This window comes from Epinephelus fuscoguttatus, linkage group LG11 (assembly GCF_011397635.1).
Source record: "Epinephelus fuscoguttatus linkage group LG11, E.fuscoguttatus.final_Chr_v1".
Taxonomy (NCBI): domain Eukaryota; kingdom Metazoa; phylum Chordata; class Actinopteri; order Perciformes; family Serranidae; genus Epinephelus; species Epinephelus fuscoguttatus.
Window position 1 is genome coordinate 11,891,405 of NC_064762.1, and position 22,004 is coordinate 11,913,408.

Here is a 22,004-nt window from a genome sequence, read left to right on the forward strand (position 1 = left end):
AAATCAAACTGTCTGCTGTTTGACACTTTGCAGACTCGCTGCGATGATCTCTTTCCCTTTTCCTCACCTCTTCACACCAACACTGCCACATTTCCCCAGACATGATTGCACGCTGGCAGTTACTTTGGTTTCATCTTAGCAACAGTAACAGAGGACTTGGTGTTTAGAAGAAGGAAGGAGGGGGGGGGGGGAGTGGGAGGAGAGAGGAGCGAGGAATAACATCAGAAGACTGGAGAGCATCTCTGATTAGTCTGTAGTGCAGGTCTCACCGCGAGTAAGAGAAGTATGGATTTATATGTGAACATAAGATGCTCTTCTGCCTACCTGGGAAGATGACATGTTGCCTGCAGATGGATACTCACCTGTTGCTCAGGGTGTTGTTGGACGACCATGGCAGACACAGGACTGCAGCAGCAAGAAAGAAGAAGTTTTTCCACTGAAGCAGCCTGGAGACAGAGCAGCAGCTCCAAGAATCTTTTAATTTAGTGGCACTATAAAATAAAGGTAAGCAAGTTGTGTGGTGGTTATAGCCTGTATAGTGATGTGACTAGTCGTTGAAACACTCTGGGATGTAATTATGTTTGCAATAATATTAAAAGTTTGACATCTTTCTCCTTCACACAGAGATGGGACCATCACAACTTCATGGATTTTGGCACCGTGCGCACTTCAGGATTAATGCACCTCAGTATTACTTCATGAACCAGGAGGATTACTTTAATTAAACCAACATGTCTGTGAACCGGGTCCATGCCACAAACCCGGAGCAGTCTGCAGAGTACTCAGTGGAGTACTCAGTGCAGGTTCCCAGCGATCCGGGTCACGGAGCGGCCCGGACGCGTGAGGTGACGGTGCTCCAGTCGGGCTGCTGCAGCTGCCTGCCGCGCGCGGTGCGCCTCACCTTTGCGCCTGAGTCACTGGAGAGGACTTACCAGACCTACTTCCGCCGCCAGAGACAAGAGAACCTGCCGGTGCTGGTGATCTTCGCTGCCCTCTTCAACAGCTTCATCATCATCATGTGCGCGGTGGTGTACACCGAGGACAAACTGGCCATGGTGGTGGTGGCGGCTGTGGCGCTGGCTGCGGATATTGTACTCTACGTGCTGTGCTGGAAACAGAAGCTCCCCGCGTCACCTGTGTCACGCGGGGCAGTGCCGTACATACTGTGGCTGATGGTCACCGTGCATGTGTTGTGTTACATGGGGCTCAACTATGAGCGTTTCCCCCAGGCCAGTGACTCTGTGGGCTGGCAGGCGTTCTTCAGTTTCTCCAGTTTTCTGACTCTGCCGCTGAACCTGGTGCCTCTGCTGCTGCTCACAGCGCTCTCCTGTGGGATACACACCCTGGTGCTGGGGGTGACCGTGGCTCAGAGGTTTGAGGATAACCTGCAGGGGCCCATGCTGGTGAGACAGGTAAATATGGCCCCCAGTGAAGTGATAAATGACAAAGCACCTGCAGCTTAAAAGGTGAAAGATGCCCAGTGTGTCACAGAGTTCAGCTAGGGCAGGGGTCAGCAGCCTCTACCATCAAAAGACGCCACTTTGGTCCCCAAAAATGTTTAAAAATCTGTCTGGAGCCTATTTTGGCTTCCTCTCTCTTTCAGAATCCATTTTAAAGTTATTGTAATTACCTACGAGGCTCTCAATGATCTGGCACTGGAGTATATAACTGAGCTTCTCACACCGTACCATCCAACAGGCCCCTCAGGTCTGCTAGTCTGGGTCTTCTAACTGTTCCAGAGTCCAGGTTAAAGCCAAAAGGTGATCAAGCCTTTTCAGTTCTGGCTCCTCAGCTTTGGAACAGCCTCACTGAGCATCAGATCAGCTGACTCTGTTCACATCTTTAAATCTCATCTTAGTTTTACACATTAGCCTGACTTATTATAGACTTATTGTGTGTATGGGAGTGTATGTCTGCATGCTTACAGGTTTATATGTGTTTAAGTGTATATGCAGATGTAGGCGTATGTATACGTGTATTAGAGATGTACCGATACCACTTTTTCCTTCCCGATACCGATTCCGATCCCTGAACCTTAGGTATCTGCCGATACTGAGTACCGATCCGATACCAGCGCGTAAAATAAAAATGGATGGGATATGAATTGTTGTATGTCTCAACTCCTAAAACTCTATGTAAAATATTAAGAAATAAATACATAATAGCCATATGCCATAAAACTCTTTTTATTATTATTGTCCAGTGTTGACACAGATCAAGACACAGGTTAAAGTGCAGCCACACAGTTTGGTAAAAAAGACAATTTAAAGGCTACAGTAGAATGCTTTTTAACCTCCACTCCGTTTCGGTTTCATTTGCCTGTAGCGTGCGTATGCTTAATGACATGAGGCATTACATGGTATCAGATTGGTCATAGGTTGTACTCGCCGATACCCGATACTGCATTTTAGGTAGTATCGGAGGCATTTCCGATACTGGTATCGGTATCAGTACAACTCTGATGTGTATGCGTATGTTTTATCTAATCTAATAGGTCTGAATGGGCATTCATTAATATGTTTTTAGCTGCTCTGCAGTGGACTACTTATGATTATTTGGTACTTAAACTTTGCAGCCTTGGTGGTGAGAGCAAACAAATTTGTCTACTCACAATGAAATTCTCTATTTTCCTCCGAGACGTTTATTTTTTTGGATTTGGGATCAACGCAGCTCACTAAGAAAACTCTAGCTTAGCCATCGCTGCTAAGATTGGGCAAATTTTAGGAAAAAGTGCAAAGCCAATGTATGCTGGACATTGTTGAGGAGAGGTTTAAACTTTTTTTTTTTATTCAGGGTGTAGGCCACACATTTATAAAATTGGAAGATGTAAGAATCACAATAATGATAAATGAAAATTAAAATGTTAAAAAATTAACCATATCATTTTTTGTCAAAGTCACAGGAAGCCACTGAAGAAGGGCTCAATGAATTGGGGTGTGCAGGGTACTGCATGTGCCCATGCTTTATTTTAGGGCAAAGGTCACAAGCCAAAGATGCTGGGAACCACAGTTTAAAGGGACAGTTCATCCAAAAATCAAAAAGACACCATCTGACACCGGCGAAAGAAGCCGTCCCATAACGTCAGCTTGATACGCGGCTGGTCACGATTGGCGGCATCAGAGGGAATTTGGCAGGACAAGAATGAAAGTTAAAGCGGCGAAAGTCTGAGTGGGGCGGGTTTGAGTGATGAATGGGTCCAACAAACACCGACTTGCACCCGGGAGAGTGTTGTTCACGTCCCATAAGATTATATAGCCAAACCCTGTTCTTTTTTCCTAAACCTAATCACATGCGTTTGTTGCTGAAGGAAGAAAAACGTCAGTGTTGCACCGACATAGTGCTTTTATTTTGAAAGAGACTGTATGTAAACATTGAATTTCCTGTGAAAACAGAAGTGTATTTTGAAAGAAGACAATACATAACAGGCAGAACTTGACACGGTGTCCCAGAACGTCAACAACCAACACACCCAGGGTACCTTGCACGTTGTATCTGGACGTGGAAAGTTCATGCCCAAACGTCGATATATGACGAGGTCGGAGTGAGAATGTGTTGGTTACAAAGTGACAGCATGAAAGGAATTGAAAGGAATTAAAGGCCTGTCCAAAATATAGGTCTGTTGATATCAGTGATTGAAGCTACACATCCTCTCTTCTTCTCTCCAGCTCCTGGCCAACGTGATGTTGTACCTGTGCGCCGCCACACTAGGTGTGCTGTCGTACTACATGGCGGACAGGAAGTACCGGACAGCTTTTTTGGAGGCCCGTCAGTCACTAGAGGTCAAATTCACGCTGGAGGAGCAGAGCACCCAGCAGGTAACTGAGGCTCACACACACATACAACAATCACAGGTTGCTTCATGAGATAATACATTTCCTTATTTGTGGCAAACACACACAAACACACCTGTGAGGTAGAACACCCTGAGCTGCCTAATTACTGTGTGTTTTGCTCGGGGCTAATAGGTTGATTAGAGAGACTTGTTTTCACCAGCAGAGCCACCGTTAGGGACCTGACACAATACGGACAGCTCAAGCTCTGTGACTACTAACAGAAACTTTAGAACTTTAAAATTGTATATTTTTAAAGCCTTTTCATTGTTTGTTTGTTTTTTGGTTATTGATCTTTGTTAGCTTCTATGTTCACCTGTCCATCCCCTACTGTTTTGTTTTCTCTAGTCTACCAGCTACCCTGCTCTGTCTCTATAATGAGAATGTTTATGGTCCATTTGCTTAGAAGTTAAAGGGATAGTTCATTTTTTTTAAGTGGGGTTGTATGAGGTACTTATCCATGGACAGTATATTATATACAGTAGATGTCAGTCAGCACGCCCCAGGTTGGAGAAGCAGGCTGGAGTCCAACATGGAAGCTAATCAATGTACTGCTGTGGAGAGGTCAGCAACAAAATGTATTTCAATTACCTAAAAATATCAATATTACCTTGATGTCAGACAGTGATTTCCAACTGGAAATTAAAGCTGTTACATTGCTCTTTTCAAAGCCAGACTCCACTGAGAAAAACAGTGATTTAACAGTGCTGATCACAGGAGCCGCTGGTCTACCACTGCCTCAAACTCTTACTTTGTTTGTGTCATTGTGTGACTATAGTGTTTAAAAGAGTTAGTTTAGATCCACCATAGTCACACTATAACACAAACTAACTAACTTATCAAAGAATCATTAGACCAGCAGCTCCCATGTTCAATGACTTAAAATTACTGATTTTCTCAATGGAGTCTGGTGGCTTCAACAGCACATAGTTGAGGAGCTGAAGATATTAACAGCTTTTCCTATCAAGCAGGATTTATACTTCTGCTTAAAATCCATGCCTTACCTACGGCATAGGCTCTGCGTCGATATAGAGCCTGATACACACACTGCCAGAAATGTAACTACACGTTGCAGTGACGCAGACCTCCTGTCTATTTTTGTAAGCTGAAAACAATTTCCCTCAGTGGAAATGAAGTGAAGACAGTAAAGCCTCCACAAAATAGCGTTTTACGTCTTGTGTGTGATTTATCCTGGATTCATATGGGTAGATGAAATCTCCGCTTGTCGCTAGGCTAATTTATACAATGTAAAATGCCATAGGCTTGTGCTAATAACGTTAGCATGTTGTATTTTTTGGGGGGGAAAACGTGTTTAGTATAAGACTGTTGTTTTGTCAGTGAACCTTGTGAGTTGTAATAGAGCAGAATTTTGTAACAATACCTTTGTTAAATGTTGCTGTTGTCCCTGGTTTTATATGAGTAGAGGAAATGTCTGCTAGCCACTAAGCTAATTTATACAATGTAAAATGCCATTGGCTTGTGCTAATTATGTTAGCATGTTGTATTTGCAAGGAAAATGTGTCCAGATAAAGACAAGTGCTTTGTCTGTGAATGCTGCGAGTTATAGTGAAGATGATTTTTGTACTTGTGTTTGAAAAGTCTACTATTAAGTAGTCTACTTAATAGTAGTCTACTATTAAGTTTAAAGTGTGTTTTGAAACAACTAAACTTCACAACACTTCACAGAAACTCCACCATTGCGTAGGCTACAGTGTGGGCTCTGCATAGAGCTGATGCACAAGTATAAATCCCCCGTCAGAACAGGCTATCTGGCGGAAAGGTAAAGCAGTGAAAATACTCTCAACATTGCATACACTTAAGCCGATGTTGACTTTTTTTGGTGGGACTTTTTTAGGTGGCTAAAATCTGCTTTGTTGCTGACCCCCATCCACAACAGTACATAGCTTAGCTTCAGTGTCAGTAGTCCTGCCTGCTTCTCCAAACTGTGGGCGCGCCGACTGACATCTACTGTATGTATTACGCTAACTATGGATAAGTACCCCATACAGGCCCCCCTTTAATTGTTTTAATTGACTAGTATATTGGCAAACATTTGTCTCTCCTAAATATAAGGGTTGGTAGGTGAAGGAATGATACATACCAGCAAATAAGAGATTAAAGTGCCAGCAAGTTTGGACTCTAATCGTGGATAAATGTAATTTATTTTCAGTGCAATCAAATTATGAATAAATTGGAAATGATACAGCACTCCTTTATAGCCATTTTACGCTATCATGTATTTCTTCTCATGCCACAAGACTGCCGGTATTTGAAAGGTGATGCTAATCCATAATTTTAATTTATCAAAGTTAAAGATACTGTAATGTATACTGTTTCCGACCGTGCTTTTATTGGTTTAGTTCTTCTATTTGATACTCTCACTTTCTCTATGTTCTTTTCATGATTTTGACTGTGACAATTTGTGGAAAAAGAGAGCAGACCTGTGAGAGTTGCTGAAAGAGGGGGGTGAAAAACATAGGAAATAACTGATGTAGATAAGGATGGAGATGCAAAAAGAAATCAAATTCCCAAAGTGTCTTTGCACTGGGGGCTGAAGGAGACAAGAAGTCCCAGCCAACCAGAACACATTGGACCGTTTGACAGGATCTCATGAGATTCTCTTTTCTGCGTCAGTCATGCTATGCACATGCACACATAATGCACACGGGGCACATTTATTCTTTCTGTCAGTACTGAACATGCCAAAACTCACCGTTCTTCAACTGTGTCTCCATGTAGGAGGAACTATTACTGTCCATCCTGCCCAAGCACATTGCTGATGAGATGCTGCAGGGCATGAAGAACCAGGCTGATCAGAACGAGGTCCAGCAGCAGCAGTTTAACACCATGTACATGTACCGCCATGAAAACGTCAGGTTGGGATCACAAAATCAGCTTTTTTTTGGGAGGAGTTTTGATGATCATTGTTATGGAAATGTTTTTTCAGCTTGTTAAAGGGGCCCTATTATACTTTCTCTTATGTTACAATGTCAGATATTCATATTAAACATGGCTAAAGTTTCAAATAATCAGGTAAACATATGTATGGTAATCCCTGTGAGCAAAAATCTCAGGCCTCAGACCATTCTGAATACACTGTTTCCTCCATGTTTTCCTACTTTCAAGCAAGCTGCTTCAGGCATTCTACGGCAAGTGTTTATGTTACGTACACTGCTACATGTACTCTTGGTAGCCGATGTTGTTAATTTCTCCTTGATTTCTCATCAAATTCCTGCTGGAACATGTCCAGTTGGCAAATATTTTTCCTTAAGATGATGAAGGCATGACCTGCCCTACTCTTCCTTACTCTGCTTCTGACTGGCTTACCTTGACAATCTTACCTTAACCCCAAGTCCCCAAGACAAGTTTTTTCCAAATCCTGCTCTGCAATAGGTCCTTTTATCCTTAATATGTTCTTAAGGTGAAAAGGTGATCATTCCTCCTTGGCTCCAAAAACTACTACCTCAGTTCTGTCTTTGTTTAATTGAAGAAAAAGTGGCAAATCTAATCGCTGATTGTTCAGTGCATTCAGTCAGAGCTTATATTGGACCATAGTCCCCTGGTTGCATAGTTATGTAAATATGTGTGTCATCTACATAACTATGGTAATGTACTTCTGTGTTTTCCAAAATTTAAGCCAGTGGAAGCATGCAGATGTCAAACAGATGTGAGCTCACTGGTGCGATATTCATTGATTTAACTAAAGCCTTTGATTTTGTTGATCGTTATTTGCTGTTAGACAGACTTTACAATATAGGCCTTTCTCTCAATGCAATTCAGTGGTTTAGCTCATACCTTCACAACAGAAAACAGTGTGTTGTCTTGAATGGATTTCAGTCTGATCTGCTTATTCAGCAATGCGGTGTTCCCCAGGGGTCAACTCTCGGCCCACTGTTATTTTCTATATATGTAAATGATCAACCATCAAGTCTTGCTACATGCCGTGTTCAAATTTATGCCGATGACACCGTCATATATACATCCCGGCCTGACATACCACAAATTCAATCCTCTCTTCAATCTGATTTCACCTCAGGAATGGTTATTTTGTAATGAACTTCTTCTCAATAAATCAAAATCCTATATCACGATATTTGGTACCAAGCAAAAATTGAAATCCAAACCTGGTTGTTGTGTTATAAACTGCAATGACGGCTCATCATTGCATAAAGTTGACAGTTTTAAATATCTCGGTATATGGCTAGATTCTGAACTTACTTTTAAACTTCATATAAATCATGTTCTACGGAGAGTCAACTTTGGTATTAATATGTTATATCGCTCCCGTAACTGTTTTACATTCAATGTCCATAAGAAACTTGCCACTCAACTGATACTTCCAATCATGGATTATTGTGATGTCATATATCAAAATGCTCACAAATCTGATCTTGCTTCACTTAACACAACCTATAATAGACTCTACAGATTTGTCCTAGGTTGCCCTTACTTCACCCATCATTGCACAATATATAATAGACTCGACTGGCCATCATTGAATGTGAGAAGACATATGCACTGCTTACATCTTATATATAAATGTATTTATTTTAATTATCCACCTTATTTACAGCAGTTTCTTATACCGTATACATCAAATTATCATATCGGACATTCTACCCATCTCTATTTTTCTGTTCCTAGAGTCAATAAATCATTTGGCAGAAGATCATTTATGTTTAAAGCACCAACAGATTGGAATAATTTACCAGCTAACATCAGATCTACTTCATTGTTTGTTATTTTCAAGAGTCATTTGTCTTCTCACTTTAAGGTGGCCTGTTCTTGTTTTCATTGAAACTGTGTGACCTCTCTGATTTGGTGATTTAATCATATACATTATTTGCTGTTGTTTCAGTGTTGGCCATTGTGGCCTTCTTATGGTTGTATTGTCCTAATGTTATCATGATGTTAACTGTGGTTTGTCTTCTGGTTTTTTTTTGTGTGTGTTGTGTGTTTTTTTGTTTTTCTTATTTTATTTTTTTTTTTTTTATGTCTATTGGTTTCTGTTTTTGTGTATTGTTGAGTCCATGTTTGTTATATATCTGGACCCCCTCGAAAACGAGATGAGGCATCTCAAGGGGTTTATCCAAATAAATAAATTTCAAAAACAGAAGAGGCCCCAGAATGGAGCCTTGGGGAACTCCACTTGCCATTTTTGTATGCTCAGATGTATAATTACCTGTTGACACAAAAATGTAGGGTTTTTGACCATTAAGGCATCAGCGTGTTCTGGTAGAAACCTAAAATACAGGTATGAACCTAAAACTGATCGTAATAGGTCCCCTTTGAATGTGACATTGTAACCTCTTCTTTTGTGTTCCAGTATCCTGTTTGCTGATATAGTGGGCTTCACCCAGCTGTCCTCAGCCTGTAGCGCACAGGAGCTCGTGAAGCTACTTAATGAGCTATTCGCCCGCTTCGACAAACTGGCAGAAGTAAGTGTCTGTTCGTTTTTGCTCGTTTCTCCTCCTTGATATGATCAAAACAATCTTCTGTTAGGTTTATAGTTGGTAGGTAATGTTTTAATTTTCCATGGTTTTACAGCTGTCATTTTTTCCAATGTTTTGCTTCGCTACACTTATTTAAAATATTTATTTGTTTATTCGATGTTTATTTGTATAGGGACAAGTATGTAGCATACATAAATGTCATGCACCACAGCATTTATAGCCCAAGCTAATTTGCAATGCCTGTCCCTAGCTGGGCCTCAAGATACAAAAGACTCAGCAACAAAAACACAAGTAACAGTGCAAAGTACAAACAATAATGATACTACAGACAGAACAATACAAGACACAAACTGCAATACATAATCAGCACTTTCGAATAGGAAGCACGAAATTATTCATGACTACACAACTGATTCCTCTTCAAAAACTGTTTCAGTTTGAGTTTAAAGTGATTTAAATCAGGATCCAATTTGAGTTCTGTAGATAAAGATGCATATGCATAGTGTTGTGTCATTTGTGAACGATTTGTTCAAAAGAACAAATCTTTTGGGCGAAGGAACTGAACGGAATCACTTCCTGAGATAATCCATCCATTTCTCAATTCAGTTGAGCTAAATTAAAGTTGCATTCAGGGACTCACTAAGTGGGTGATTCAAGTTTGAGACTGTCTCAGATGCTTTTGGTGCATGTTCAGTAATTCAGTAATCGCTCCCTGAACACACCCCATCATGAACATGAGCCCCGAGTGAGTTGCTGAGTCACTTCTTGCCTCTCATGTGTTCAAGTCTCAAAGTAGGAAGTCGTACCAAATATTTTATGTAATAACTAGGTGTTGCAAAAATGCCTGCTGTACACAATAGGGTCGGACTTCAGCTGTCAATATCTTTATCCAGTCAAATTCTCCAGTCTCAGTTCACTAGTTAGTGAGCTGAATTGAACATTCAGCTATGTTTCAGTTCAGTGAGTGGGACTGTGCGCAGTTGGAGCTCAGGTCAAGCACTGAACAATTTGGTGAACAAATTTTTTGAACTAATCTTTTGAATGAACGGATTCTGAATAGTACACTAAAAAGAACTGCTTTGCCCATCACTAAATAAGCATGTCTGTCTTGCAGCAACATCACCAACTGAGGATTAAGATCCTTGGAGACTGTTACTATTGCATCTGTGGTCTTCCTGACTTCAGAGATGACCACGCCGCCTGCTCCATAATGATGGGCCTAGCGATGGTAGACGCCATCTCGTAAGTACATGTCATCATGCACTGTCACTGTCTATATTTGTAAATCCTACATGCCGAACGACACTCGCCAACCGAGTCAACACACAGAAGGAAGCACGCATCTACTGCTAGCACCACTGAGCTGAGTTGTATAACTGACCCTGTTAAATGTGCACACATGCTAGGTCAATAAAGCTGATTCTGATTCTGCAGTAAGGATTTTTCTTCACAGTTGAGAAAAATACACAACAAAGACATAAAGCAAAGACAGGAAGAAATAGTGACAATGTCGATGTGATATGATGATCAGTTTATTTGTGTATCTTGTGGACAAGACAACAGGAAATCACAATAAATTAAGAAGTTTACACGAGAAAAAATAAAGACAGTGAGGAGGATGGTGTCAATTTGAATAATTAAAGCAGGCGGAGAGGTAGCAGAGGAGGCAAGACAAACATCCTGCCTAAATCTTAAAATTGTACATATGAATATGGAAATAGACATGAAAGACAGTACAGACATAGAGAAGTGGGCTGACTTGAAGAGATCCTCCACTGTCCCTCTTGCTCCAGGTACGTGAGAGAGAAGACTCGAACTGAAGTGGACATGCGCGTGGGCGTTCACTCAGGCACCGTGCTGGGAGGAGTGCTCGGGCAGAAGAGGTGGCAGTTTGACGTTTGGTCCACAGATGTCACTGTAGCCAATAAGATGGAGTCTGGGGGGATTCCTGGGTGAGAGAACAGTAATTTATTTCACTGTCAGTTTAAGCAGTCAGTTTTTTCATGCACTTTATTTAAAGAGGTTTGTGTGCTACCCAGGAGAGTTCATATTTCCCAGACCACCAAGGACAGTCTGCATGGAGAATTTGAACTGGAGCCGGGGAACGGCGGAGAGAGGTGCGAGTACCTGCTGGAGAAAGGCATTGAGACTTACCTGGTTCTGGTGTCTAAACAGATGGTGAACGGGCTCAGTGGAAATGTGAGTGACTTTATCAAAAAGTATAGTTTGTGAGTTTAAAAGAATACTTCACCCAACAAATGACCATCTGTATTTCAGTTACCCACTCTGCGTTACATTGAATTTGTAAAGAAAACTTAGTTTTTCTTGCATGCCTTAACGGTGAACGAAGAATCCAGAAGTGAAGAAAAATCTTGATGAATTAAAGTCATAGGGGTCCATGTTAAACAACAGCAAAACTACATCAAAATATCTGTTTACAAACTCTACCCTATTTATCCATTTGTATGATCAATACTTGCCAAACAGACAGCACCTTTCCAACGGGGAACTGAACAAAATTTGCAACTTATGTATGCTCTCTTCAAAGCCAGACTCCATGGACAAAAAAAGTAACTTTTACCTTGCTGAACATGGAAGCTGCTGGTCTACCACTGCCTTGATTTGTTAGTTTGTTTGTGTTTTAAAAGGTTATTTCAGATTCACCGAAGTCACACTATACCACGACCGAACCAACTGATCGAGGGAGTGGTAGACCAGCAGCTCCTGTGTTCAGTGAGGTAAAATGATAGTTTTTGTCCATGGAGTCTGGCTTTTAAGAGAGCGTGGATTAGTTTCACTTTCCACTCAGTTCCCCATCGGATAGGTTTGTCTGTTTTGGAGGTACTGAGCATATGACTTGAACTATATTACATGAGTTTTTGGATTCTTCGTTTACCATGGAGGCATGCAAGAAAAACAAACTTTTCTTCACAAATTCAACATAAGGAATCGTACACACGCCACGTCTTTATCCACCTGTAAACAAGGTCAGGCGCTGGGCACTACTCTGGTGCCTTTTCTGTGCCAGCTTTCAGGAGCACAACAGTGGGTTGCGTCTGATGCTGCTAAGCAAACTTGACAAGCACTGTATCATAGCCTGTTTGCCTAAAATCCTGAGTGCAGAGCTGATCCTCCAGGTGCTGGTTATAAGTGTGTAGGCCTATCATCCATGGTACAGATGTAAAGCTCTGGGTAGCCCTGCACTAACATGATCAACTTTTCCATATTTCTCACAGATGAAGGGAGAAGGGAAAGATATCTGTCGGCTGTGATTGGTTGTTCCTTGTCACATGACGTGGTGCATGCTGCTGTGTTCCAAACGTTTAATTCAGTTTATCTCAGGGTGCAGCCGTTGCACCCTGACAAATAGGCACTCAGGACATGTGCACATCATGACGGTGTCGCTCTGGGCATTTGAGTGTGTCTGTTGTACATCTACATTGAAAACAATACATTTGAGGGTGCAAAAAAAAAACCCATCCCCCCACCCCCCTTTTTTTGTTGCATTTATGTTTAAATCACATTGACAGATGTTTTTCCCGCTTCTCTCTCAGAAACCAGGCATGTTGTCCAACAGAAATTCAAACCAGTTGATCAACACTACAGCAACCAATGGGAACGCAGCCTCACCCCAGTCCACACCCACTGACTCTAAACATGAGGTGAGTTATGATAGATGTCTTTATCCATAATCCAACATAAACTCAGCTCCTCACATCAGCACACATGAGAGTATATTTATAACCATGCATAGAGGCACACACATAATCCTCAGTACACAGTTGATGCACTTAATCTTACCTTTCTAATCTGTCTTTTCTTGCCGCCAGTCTCAGAGGAATAAGATGGTGGAGGAACATGTGATCAACAGACGACTACAGCAGGAGCTGCTGGACAGAGAGAGTCAGAAAATGTGAGAAAATGAGACAAATAAAATAAGATAACATAAGCAGAGGGTGATGATAACAGAGTTTGGGGGATGACGTGTGATGTGTGCTCCTCGCAGAATGAAGGACCATGAGATCAACCCCGTGTCGCTGCGTTTCCTGGATGGGAAGTTGGAGGAGCACTACTCCTCAGAGAAGGAGAAGCGAAGCGGAGTGGCCTTCTGCTGCTGCATCATAGTGCTCTTCTTCATTACAGCCATGGAGGTGTTCATAGACCCACTGTGAGTTCACATATATCACTTTGTCTCACATCTCATAAAATGCATTTAATACACACTCAATATAAAAAACTAAAAGCATGCAGAGGTTGACATGCTCCTTTAACATTTGTAAATTCATACATGAATCAATTGTGCCTTAAAACTGACTAAAGATGTGTGTTCTTGTTCTAGGTTGGTTGTGAACTATGTGACTCTGGCAATAGGAGAGGTATTGTTGCTTATACTCACACTGTGCTCCCTGGCTGCTATCTTCCCCAGGGTGAGAAACTAAATTAGTATCTATGGTTGTCTTGACGGGAAACAGAGTTTATTTAACATGTCTTTGATCAGTGCTTTCCAACCTTTTCTGGCTCAAGGCACGACATTTTCAACCACCTCTGATACAGCTGTATAAGATCAAAAGGAAATATAAAGTGACCCATTTAAAATGTTCATGCTGTCAATTTGAAAAGGTCTACAGAGACATTATATGTAGTGAAACCTGTTTGTTTGTCACAGATGTTCTCCAAGAGGCTGGTGTCTTTCTCAGTGTGGATCGATCGCACCCGGTGGGCCAGAAACACCTGGGCCATGGCGGCCATATTTGTTCTTACAATGGCTGTGATTGCTGACATGGTACGACTGCAGGACATTTTGATCCAGCTCTGATATATTGTGTGCATACGTGTGTGTGTTTTAGGGGTGGAAGATATGGCTAATGCGATATTGGGAGATAAATTGTTTGACTAATCCAGAAACCAGTTACTTTATCCTTTTAATGCAAAGATCCTGTTAGTCACATGCTGCCATGGCAGTAGTCTGCATATCGTCTTATCAGCCAGCCTGAGCGTGTGTGTGTGTGTGTTTCCACTTTGTCCTCATCAAACTATCACTGCCTTTTATGTGTCTGACTACATGTTCCCTGTGGGGTCCATTAGCTGTCTGTCTCACTGCCTGCTGGCTCATTTGTCACAGCCCCACGGGAGCAGCCTGTTACACACACTGCTGCCTTCGAGGTCTGACAGGAAAAGAGGACGCTAAAGTGAACATTCGTTTCTCTGTCTTAGCTGTCATGTGGCTGTGACAGTCACAGCTGAGTGAAAATGCTTTGGAAAAAAAGATGCAAACATGTTTTACTCTTCCTGTTGTTGCTGTTGTAATAGGGTTATTCCAAATATATAGTTTATAGTGTTTATTACTCCTTCATCTCTGATATTACAGCTGAGCTGCGTTCCTCCGTCCCTGCGAGTCTTCAACAGCACCCACGGCCCCGTGCTGGAGTCATTTGGTGATGGCGGTTGTTCAGAGAACCCAAAGTACTACAGCTTCATGGCTGTGATGTCACTCATCGCCACCGCCATGTTGGTGCAGGTCAGCCACCTGATTACGCTGGGACTCATGGTGCTGGTCGTCACAGCAACCGGAGCGGTTAACATCTACAGCTGGCGGGACATTTATGACCTGTATGACTACATACAGTTTGCCTCGTACAGGTGAGACATGAAATTTGTATGTAAGTATATTGACAATACAAAAATAAATAAGCCAGTAGAGAAAGATTCTGTTATCTTTAGTTGTTTTTATTGTTCTTAAAATACAGTTTTAAGTCCAGTGTAAATTATTCTGCCTCTGTCTTGTTTCCAGAACATCCATAGTGCCGTCCAAGTACCTCATGACCATGATGATCATTGTCATGATGATTGGCTTCTACTTCTTTGCCCGCCATGTGAGTCACTGTGCACCCACACTGTATCACACTCTGCCGACCCACGGCCTGTCTGCTGCAGCCTTTAAAGTCAGACCTGCAGAGGAAAGCTTCCTGTAACAGGGCAGAGCAGTTATCACATTTCCATGATGATGGGTTTTTTTCTTCAATGTATTTAAAGTGTAAGTTCAGACCCTATTTTCCCATGTTTTTGTGTCGAAGCGACTAATGGGAGCAACAGCTTATTAATATATTGATCATATACTGCATGAAGCCACAAAATAGGCTGTAGTGTAACCATTCAGGGCGTGTTCGCACCGTCAACTTACGTCCACTAAAGCCCCGTTTCCACCAAGCTGTTCGGTTCAGTTCAGTTCAGTTCAGTTGGATTCACTTTTTTTCCGTTTCCACTGTGAGAAGTTGTGGATGGTACCAATGGTCCCCATTTTTGGTCCCCCCTCTGTTGGGGTACCTAGCACACAGATCTGGTACTAAAAGGTGGAGCTGTGAACACTGCAATCTGTTGACTGGTCAATAGAGGACGGTCACTCTGCTCAGGGCTGAGTTGTGGCTGGTTTTGAGGCTCATGTAACCACTGTTCATACTGTGGAGAGTTTTATTTGTAAACTGTAACTATAAAATTAAAGCATGTTTTGTTGCCTCTCACAGCAGCTGGAGTCGGAAATTCTCTGACTGCCGGCGACTTTTAAGGTGGAATGTTCACTTGTTATTACTCAATACTCAATCAGCACATCTTAAGTTTCACTGAGATAACTTTGACCATCACTTTGGTTTTTATGACATACACTTTTAGTAATGAGTGGATCTTCAGGCCTTTATATATATTAATTTGACCAGATTATGTGAACTGCATATATTCTAATCCTCACTTGGAGAAAAAAAAGTGTCGCGGAGCATCGTTCCTGTGGGCTACGGCAACACTGAACTCCTGAGCTTGCCTGAGAAGGACTAAATGCACAAACCTGCTGTATTTAAATATCCCATGGAGAGAGACTCTCACTGCAGCCTGTTTGATTTTGCTCTTAAAATGTCGGCGTGCAGCCTCGTTCTGTCGACAATAAACGAGGTGCAGACTTCCCTCTGTGTCACCGGTGATGAGGAAATACAGTGAGTTCTGGACGGAGCAGTGAGTGACAACAACCCCGCCCTCATTTAAGAGTACTGTTTGCAGTGGAAACACTAGGGTCTAGCTACCATGTCTGAAGGGTTACTGTTGGTTCCAGAGGTACCATACTGAAAGTGAAAGGTGGAAACGGGGCTTAAAAGGGCTCATCTTTGTCCATGATACGTTCCGATTATTACCTGAAGTGTCTGACAACTTATGGAAAGGATTCTTAGAGGGTTGACCTGTTTGCAAAAGAGTAAGATCCTTTTTGTTTAACCAGAAACAGCCCCAGAATCTCTATCGCCAAACCAACCAGACTCCATTTAAATAAACAGTAATTTTATCTTTGCAAAACACAATTCAATCAAAGTCGACAGAAACAAAATTAAACTCACCAAAAAACATCTTCATTTGTCTTTCCACTGTTCCAACAATTACCAAGTCTGGTTTGGTGAAAATAAATTCTTAATTCACCCAGTTAGTTGTAAAAATATGCTGACTCTATACACCCTAAAATTGCTGTTTATTTAAATGGAGTTTGGTGAAACTGGCAACGGTGGTTTTGGGGCTGTTTCTAGTTAAACAAAAAAGGATCTTATGCTTTGACAAAGAGTTCTATCTCTGTAGGGATGCTGTACATGAATTATCAGACAATTGTAATAACCATCTGAGCCTGTCAGTGGCAAAAACAAGCTTTTAGTGGACGTAAATTGACGATGCCCCAAGCGGTTACATTGCAGCCTGTTTCAACCCTCTCTCTCAATACTGGACCAATTCCCAAACTGTTGCTCCCATTAGTCTCTTATATACAAAAAAACAGGTAAAAAAAAGGTCCAGGTTAAAAGATACCAAACTTTCCCTTTAATCTTAATATTATATAACTTTGATTCCCTCTGTGGTGTGTGCAGTTGGAGCGTCAGTCCAGGAAGCTGTTCCTGTGGAAGATCGGCGTGCATGACCAGAAGGAGAGGGTGTTTGAGATGAGACGCTGGAACGAAGCGCTGGTCACCAACATGCTGCCGGAGCATGTGGCCAAACACTTCCTGGGCGCTAAGAAAAGAGATGAGGTACATCTGAGTGTTTGCCAAGTTACTGTATGATTTAGATACGTGGGTGTCTGAGGGCAGTGAGAAAAAGAAAAGGACATGAGTGAAGGAGGAGGAGGAGGAGGAGGAGGGGGGTCGTGATGCTGAAAAAAGCCATTTCAGCTTACACCTTCATCACCTTCATCAGGGGTGATGGAAGTAACTGGTCAAAAGAAGTTTCTATACTTAATTAAAAGCATCTTTAAATGAATGAAGGTGCTGTGTGTGACGCCCGCACCTCATCGAATTGTAGTTTATTATATCAGTGCCATCTTGTGGTCTATTTTATAACTACATATTAAAGCTTTCCTCTGGTGTATTCTTCTTAGTAAAAAATGACCTTTTTAATAAAGAAAGGTTTTATCAACATCATGTCATGTGTCATTCACAGGAGCTGTACAGCCAGTCTTACAATGAAATAGGTGTGATGTTTGCCTCCATCCCCAACTTCTCTGACTTCTACACTGAGGAGAGCATCAACAACGGAGGCATCGAGTGTCTCCGGATCCTCAACGAGATCATCTCAGACTTTGACAGTGTGAGTCCTGCTGCTGCGTTTGTACAGCAGGTTGTATGTGCTGAGAACAAATGGTCCAGCTCTCAGGTTTTGACTCACCATGACTAACTGATGTCTGCTTTCTCCGTCAGTTACTAGACAGGGATGAGTTCCGCTGCATCACTAAGATCAAGACAATAGGAAGCACCTACATGGCTGCATCAGGACTCACCCCAGAGAGCAACACCAATGGATACACCAACCGCAAGGTGAGACACTATAACAGCTCATAGATTATACCGTATTATAAGTATAACTATCTGTTGTACCACTTTATCTTAAAGCTATGGTAGGTAAGATTTTCAGCAAGTATGACAAAAAGTATTTTTATAGAGGACATAAAAGTTAGATAAAATGTGACAAAAATAATGTTCCTTTGCATCCTCATAGTGCTTCTAATGGAATTTACAATATCACAAAAGGATTCTTTAACACAGCTGTCAATCATGTCAATCACTGCTTGTGAACAAACTCGACAGCACTGATCAAGTATGAATCAAGATTCTGTTTCTGCGCTGCCTATTTCTGTTCTGTACTGTTTTTTAGAAACCTATTTAAGTGTACTGTTTAGCTGTAAAATAAGAAAGATTGCTCCGATCAGTGGGCGTTGCTTCCGTTTGGCTTGACTGTTTTCAAGATGGCAGCCAGGGGGCGTTGGTAGCGTAATGGATAGTGCCGGCACCCCATATACAAAGGCAATTCATCGCCACCGCAGCGGTCGCAGGTTCAACGCCGGCTTGCAACCCTTTCTGCACGTCATCCTCTCTGTCTCTCTCTCTCTCTCCATCCATGTCACCCTGTCTCTATCTATTAAAGGCAAGAAGCCCTGAAAAAATAATCTTTAAAAAAAAAGGATGGCTGCCAGGTCACAAACTGTCTACCCACTCCCACTCCCTCGCTGAGTGTAGCTCCATTTGTAGTCACCTTCACAGCTGAATGAAGATCCCTTTATTAAGGTGTAGAGGATAAACACAGCAGTAAGCTTGGGGACAAACTTCCCTCTCTGCGGTGGAAAGAGGAACATCGTTAACTTTTTTTTTTGGAGAAAAATAAAGTCAATCCAATTTTATGTTCTTCATATGTATTTGTAGCACTTATATTTAGGGGAAGCAGTAGCTCAATCCATAGGGACTTGGGTTGGGAACCGGAGGGTCGCCTGTTCGAGTCCCCGTCTGGACCAAAATATGGAGCGTGGAGTGGTGGCTGGAGAGGGGCCAGTTCACCTCCTGGGCACTGCCGAGGTGCCCTTGAGCAAGGCACCGAACCCCCCAACCGCTCAGGGCGCCTGACCAAAGGGCAGCCCCCTCACTCTGAGATCTCTCCACTTTGTGCATGATGTATAGGTCCTGTTTGTGCGTGTGTGTGTCTTTCAGACCTGTGTGTAATTGACGAGCTAGAGTGAAAACATTGAATTTCCCCTCAGGGGGATTAATAAAGTGAATAAAGTTAAACTTAATCTGTATGTGCTGCCATTGTTCACCTTAATTTTTGTATGTTTTTTATTATTAAAAGAAATAACACGATAAATTGATACATATAAAATAGAAATAAATAGAATTAAATCCTACTCCTAAACTTCTTTGGTAGCATTACTTTTCTTTTCTTTTTTTTGTAAAGATCTCTTTGCTTTTCACTGATGTTTAGAAGTTGCTTGGTTTTTGTAACAGTTCTTATAAAAATACAGAAACACAATCAAGTGAATGCAGCTGTTTTCTAGAGACTAGAGAAGGATTTATTTATCCTAAATTCAATGTAACCTTTGAGATGTCAACATCTGTGTGACAACAGGCCTATAAATCTCTTAGTTTGAGCTGTTCACGTCAAGGGTAGTCACTGAGCATTATTTGTACCGAGCATCTTCAATGACGAACACAATATGGCGGTACACATGGTCAGTAAGTCAGCATTGATGCTAGCTTGCTGTCGAAGGGTTTTATAACTCACTTCCACTCCTAACTAGTTGGTGGAAATGGAGTGACAGTGGGTAGGGAGAGGGTGTAGGGTGTGGTTTGGGAAAGGCCCACTCATTTCACAGCTACACGGTGCACTAAAATGTGTTTCTGAAATATTTGAGGCAATAAATAGGCAATGCAGTGACAGAATCTTCAACGGTTTACAATTTGTTTCAATATTTGGGAAAAGACATATGAAGTTAGAGGTTTGGGGGTTGCCCACCAGAAAATTTTGAACATCAAACACTTAATTTCCTCGATTCTGGTGATTTTTTTATGCACCAATTTGTGACTTTTCATCAACAATATAGAGTGTAAACATCTTTAATTGTGTCAAAATATGCGTATTTTCTATATATTCAGGGGGACGTACCGCCTGTGCCCATCCCGGTTCATATTTGATGAGCGCTGCCTAGTTTGACAGTTTGACTGCAGTTTACCAGCAGTGACTGACATGACTGACAGCTGCTTCCTCTGAAATGAAGTCTCCCATCATGAGCTACATTTTCTGAAGCCTGAAAACAGAGCCAAGCTGAAGTGAAGAAGTTTTCTTTCAGGCCACCTGAACTACAATATGCTCAAAGCTTATTATGGGATTTTCGCCCAATGAAGCCATAATAAACTGCCTACCTCTGCTTTATCTTAGCAGCTGCTGCCTTTAGCAATGATAGTAAAAGCTGTACTGTTGTTCCACAGCCAGACGACCAATCACTGATCGAGCACTGGCAGCACCTCGCTGACCTGGCAGACTTTGCCTTGGCTATGAAAGTCACCCTCAACAACCTCAACAAACAGTCCTTCAACAACTTCATGCTCCGAATTGGTCAGTGCACATGGCTGTGTGTCTGTGTGTGTGTGTGAGCCTGTCTGTGTGCACATTTTCAAGCATATGTGTTCATGTTTCCATGTCGATCCCCTCAGGTTTGAATAAAGGGGGAGTTTTGGCCGGAGTTATCGGGGCTCGTAAACCTCACTATGACATCTGGGGGAACACGGTTAATGTAGCCAGCAGGATGGAGTCCACCGGAGTGATGGGAAACATCCAGGTAGCACTCAGGCACACTCATTAGTCTCTTTTATTCGCGCAACTTCTGTTTTAATCATCATGCCTGCTCTGCCCTCAGGTGGTGGAGGACTGCTATGACATCCTGAAGGAGTACGGCTTCCGCTTTATCCGAAGAGGGCCCATATTTGTCAAAGGGAAAGGGGAGCTGCTCACCTTCTTCATGAAAGGAAAAGACAAACCCAGTGACAATGGCGGCCCAGTGACCACTGCCCTTCCACATCAAACTGGGGACCTTTCTTGACTGTTTTCACATGATGAAAAGCTGTTAACACGTGGATATGTCTGGGCAGAATGTCCACTCTGCTCAGTTTCTCTCATATACACGGCTGTTTTTCATACGCTCTGTAGCAATGTAAAGCATATGGAAGTAGACCAACACAACAAAATAAAACCGTTAACTGTAAAATACTGATTTTGTATAGTACGTAATTCAGGAATACAGACGATGATCTCACAGAGCTCCTGCAGTAAAGATTTTATCATTTTGGACTTGATTCATAGAGTGCTATGAGAATTACAAGCTTGGAACAGACATATAAATGACATTTTTTTGTTTTAACTTGAGCTCAGGTTTTGTAAAATAATGTAGCTTAATTGCACTGTATTGATACTGTGTTAATAAAACATGTCGCACAGTTTTGGGATTACTATGGATCTTGCAGTCTTGAGATTTATTTAAATCAGGCACCATTACTACAAAAAATACCAGTGGGGGTTTCATGTTATGGATGCTAATCATTTCCAGACCAAAATATTGAAATAAAAAAATCAAATAAAGAGAAAATTCAGATTTATATCTTACATAATGATGTCAGCCTTATAAAATGTGTAGCTGCATTTTAGTTTGTAGTAAAAAGAAGAATAACTAGGCCAATCTATGTCAAATTCTACATGCTACATGTTAGCATGTTGGTATATTAACTGTGTCAAGACAAAAGCAGGTCAGCAGTGTTGGATCAGTGATCTAATTATAAATACAATGGACGTCTCGAGCCACTTGTTACTTGTTTATTCATTCATTATCTGATTAGTTTATTCATTTATACTTGTGTCAGCAAAAAGACCTTGATCAGCCTTCATCAGC

The 22,004-nt window shown here is 41.8% G+C and overlaps 1 protein-coding gene across 1 annotated transcript; it reads left to right on the forward strand.

Moving 5' to 3' along the window:
- Positions 1-477: 477 nt before the first annotated feature.
- Positions 478-21,455, forward strand: LOC125896844 (adenylate cyclase type 3-like). Its single transcript, XM_049589730.1, has 21 exons — positions 478-504; positions 625-1,412; positions 3,666-3,815; positions 6,570-6,706; positions 9,157-9,268; positions 10,398-10,525; positions 11,077-11,235; positions 11,323-11,482; positions 12,838-12,945; positions 13,114-13,196; positions 13,290-13,451; positions 13,623-13,710; positions 13,950-14,066; positions 14,652-14,923; positions 15,075-15,156; positions 17,170-17,328; positions 17,738-17,884; positions 17,995-18,111; positions 20,551-20,677; positions 20,776-20,900; positions 20,979-21,455. Exons 2-21 carry the CDS (start codon positions 732-734, stop codon positions 21,159-21,161), a joined length of 3,297 nt encoding a protein of 1,098 aa, XP_049445687.1. The 5' UTR covers positions 478-504; positions 625-731; the 3' UTR covers positions 21,162-21,455.
- Positions 21,456-22,004: the final 549 nt, after the last annotated feature.

What these genes read in the sequence shown, in the direction of transcription:
- LOC125896844 (XM_049589730.1), top strand. Translation starts at nt 732, where the DNA reads ATGTCTGTGAACCGGGTCCATGCCACAAACCCGGAGCAGTCTGCAGAG. An exon ending in AGGAGCAGAGCACCCAGCAG is followed by an intron (nt 3,816 to 6,569) that starts GTAACTGAGGCT and finishes GTCTCCATGTAG; the next exon opens with GAGGAACTATTACTGTCCAT. An exon ending in GAGTCTGGGGGGATTCCTGG is followed by an intron (nt 11,236 to 11,322) that starts GTGAGAGAACAG and finishes TGTGCTACCCAG; the next exon opens with GAGAGTTCATATTTCCCAGA.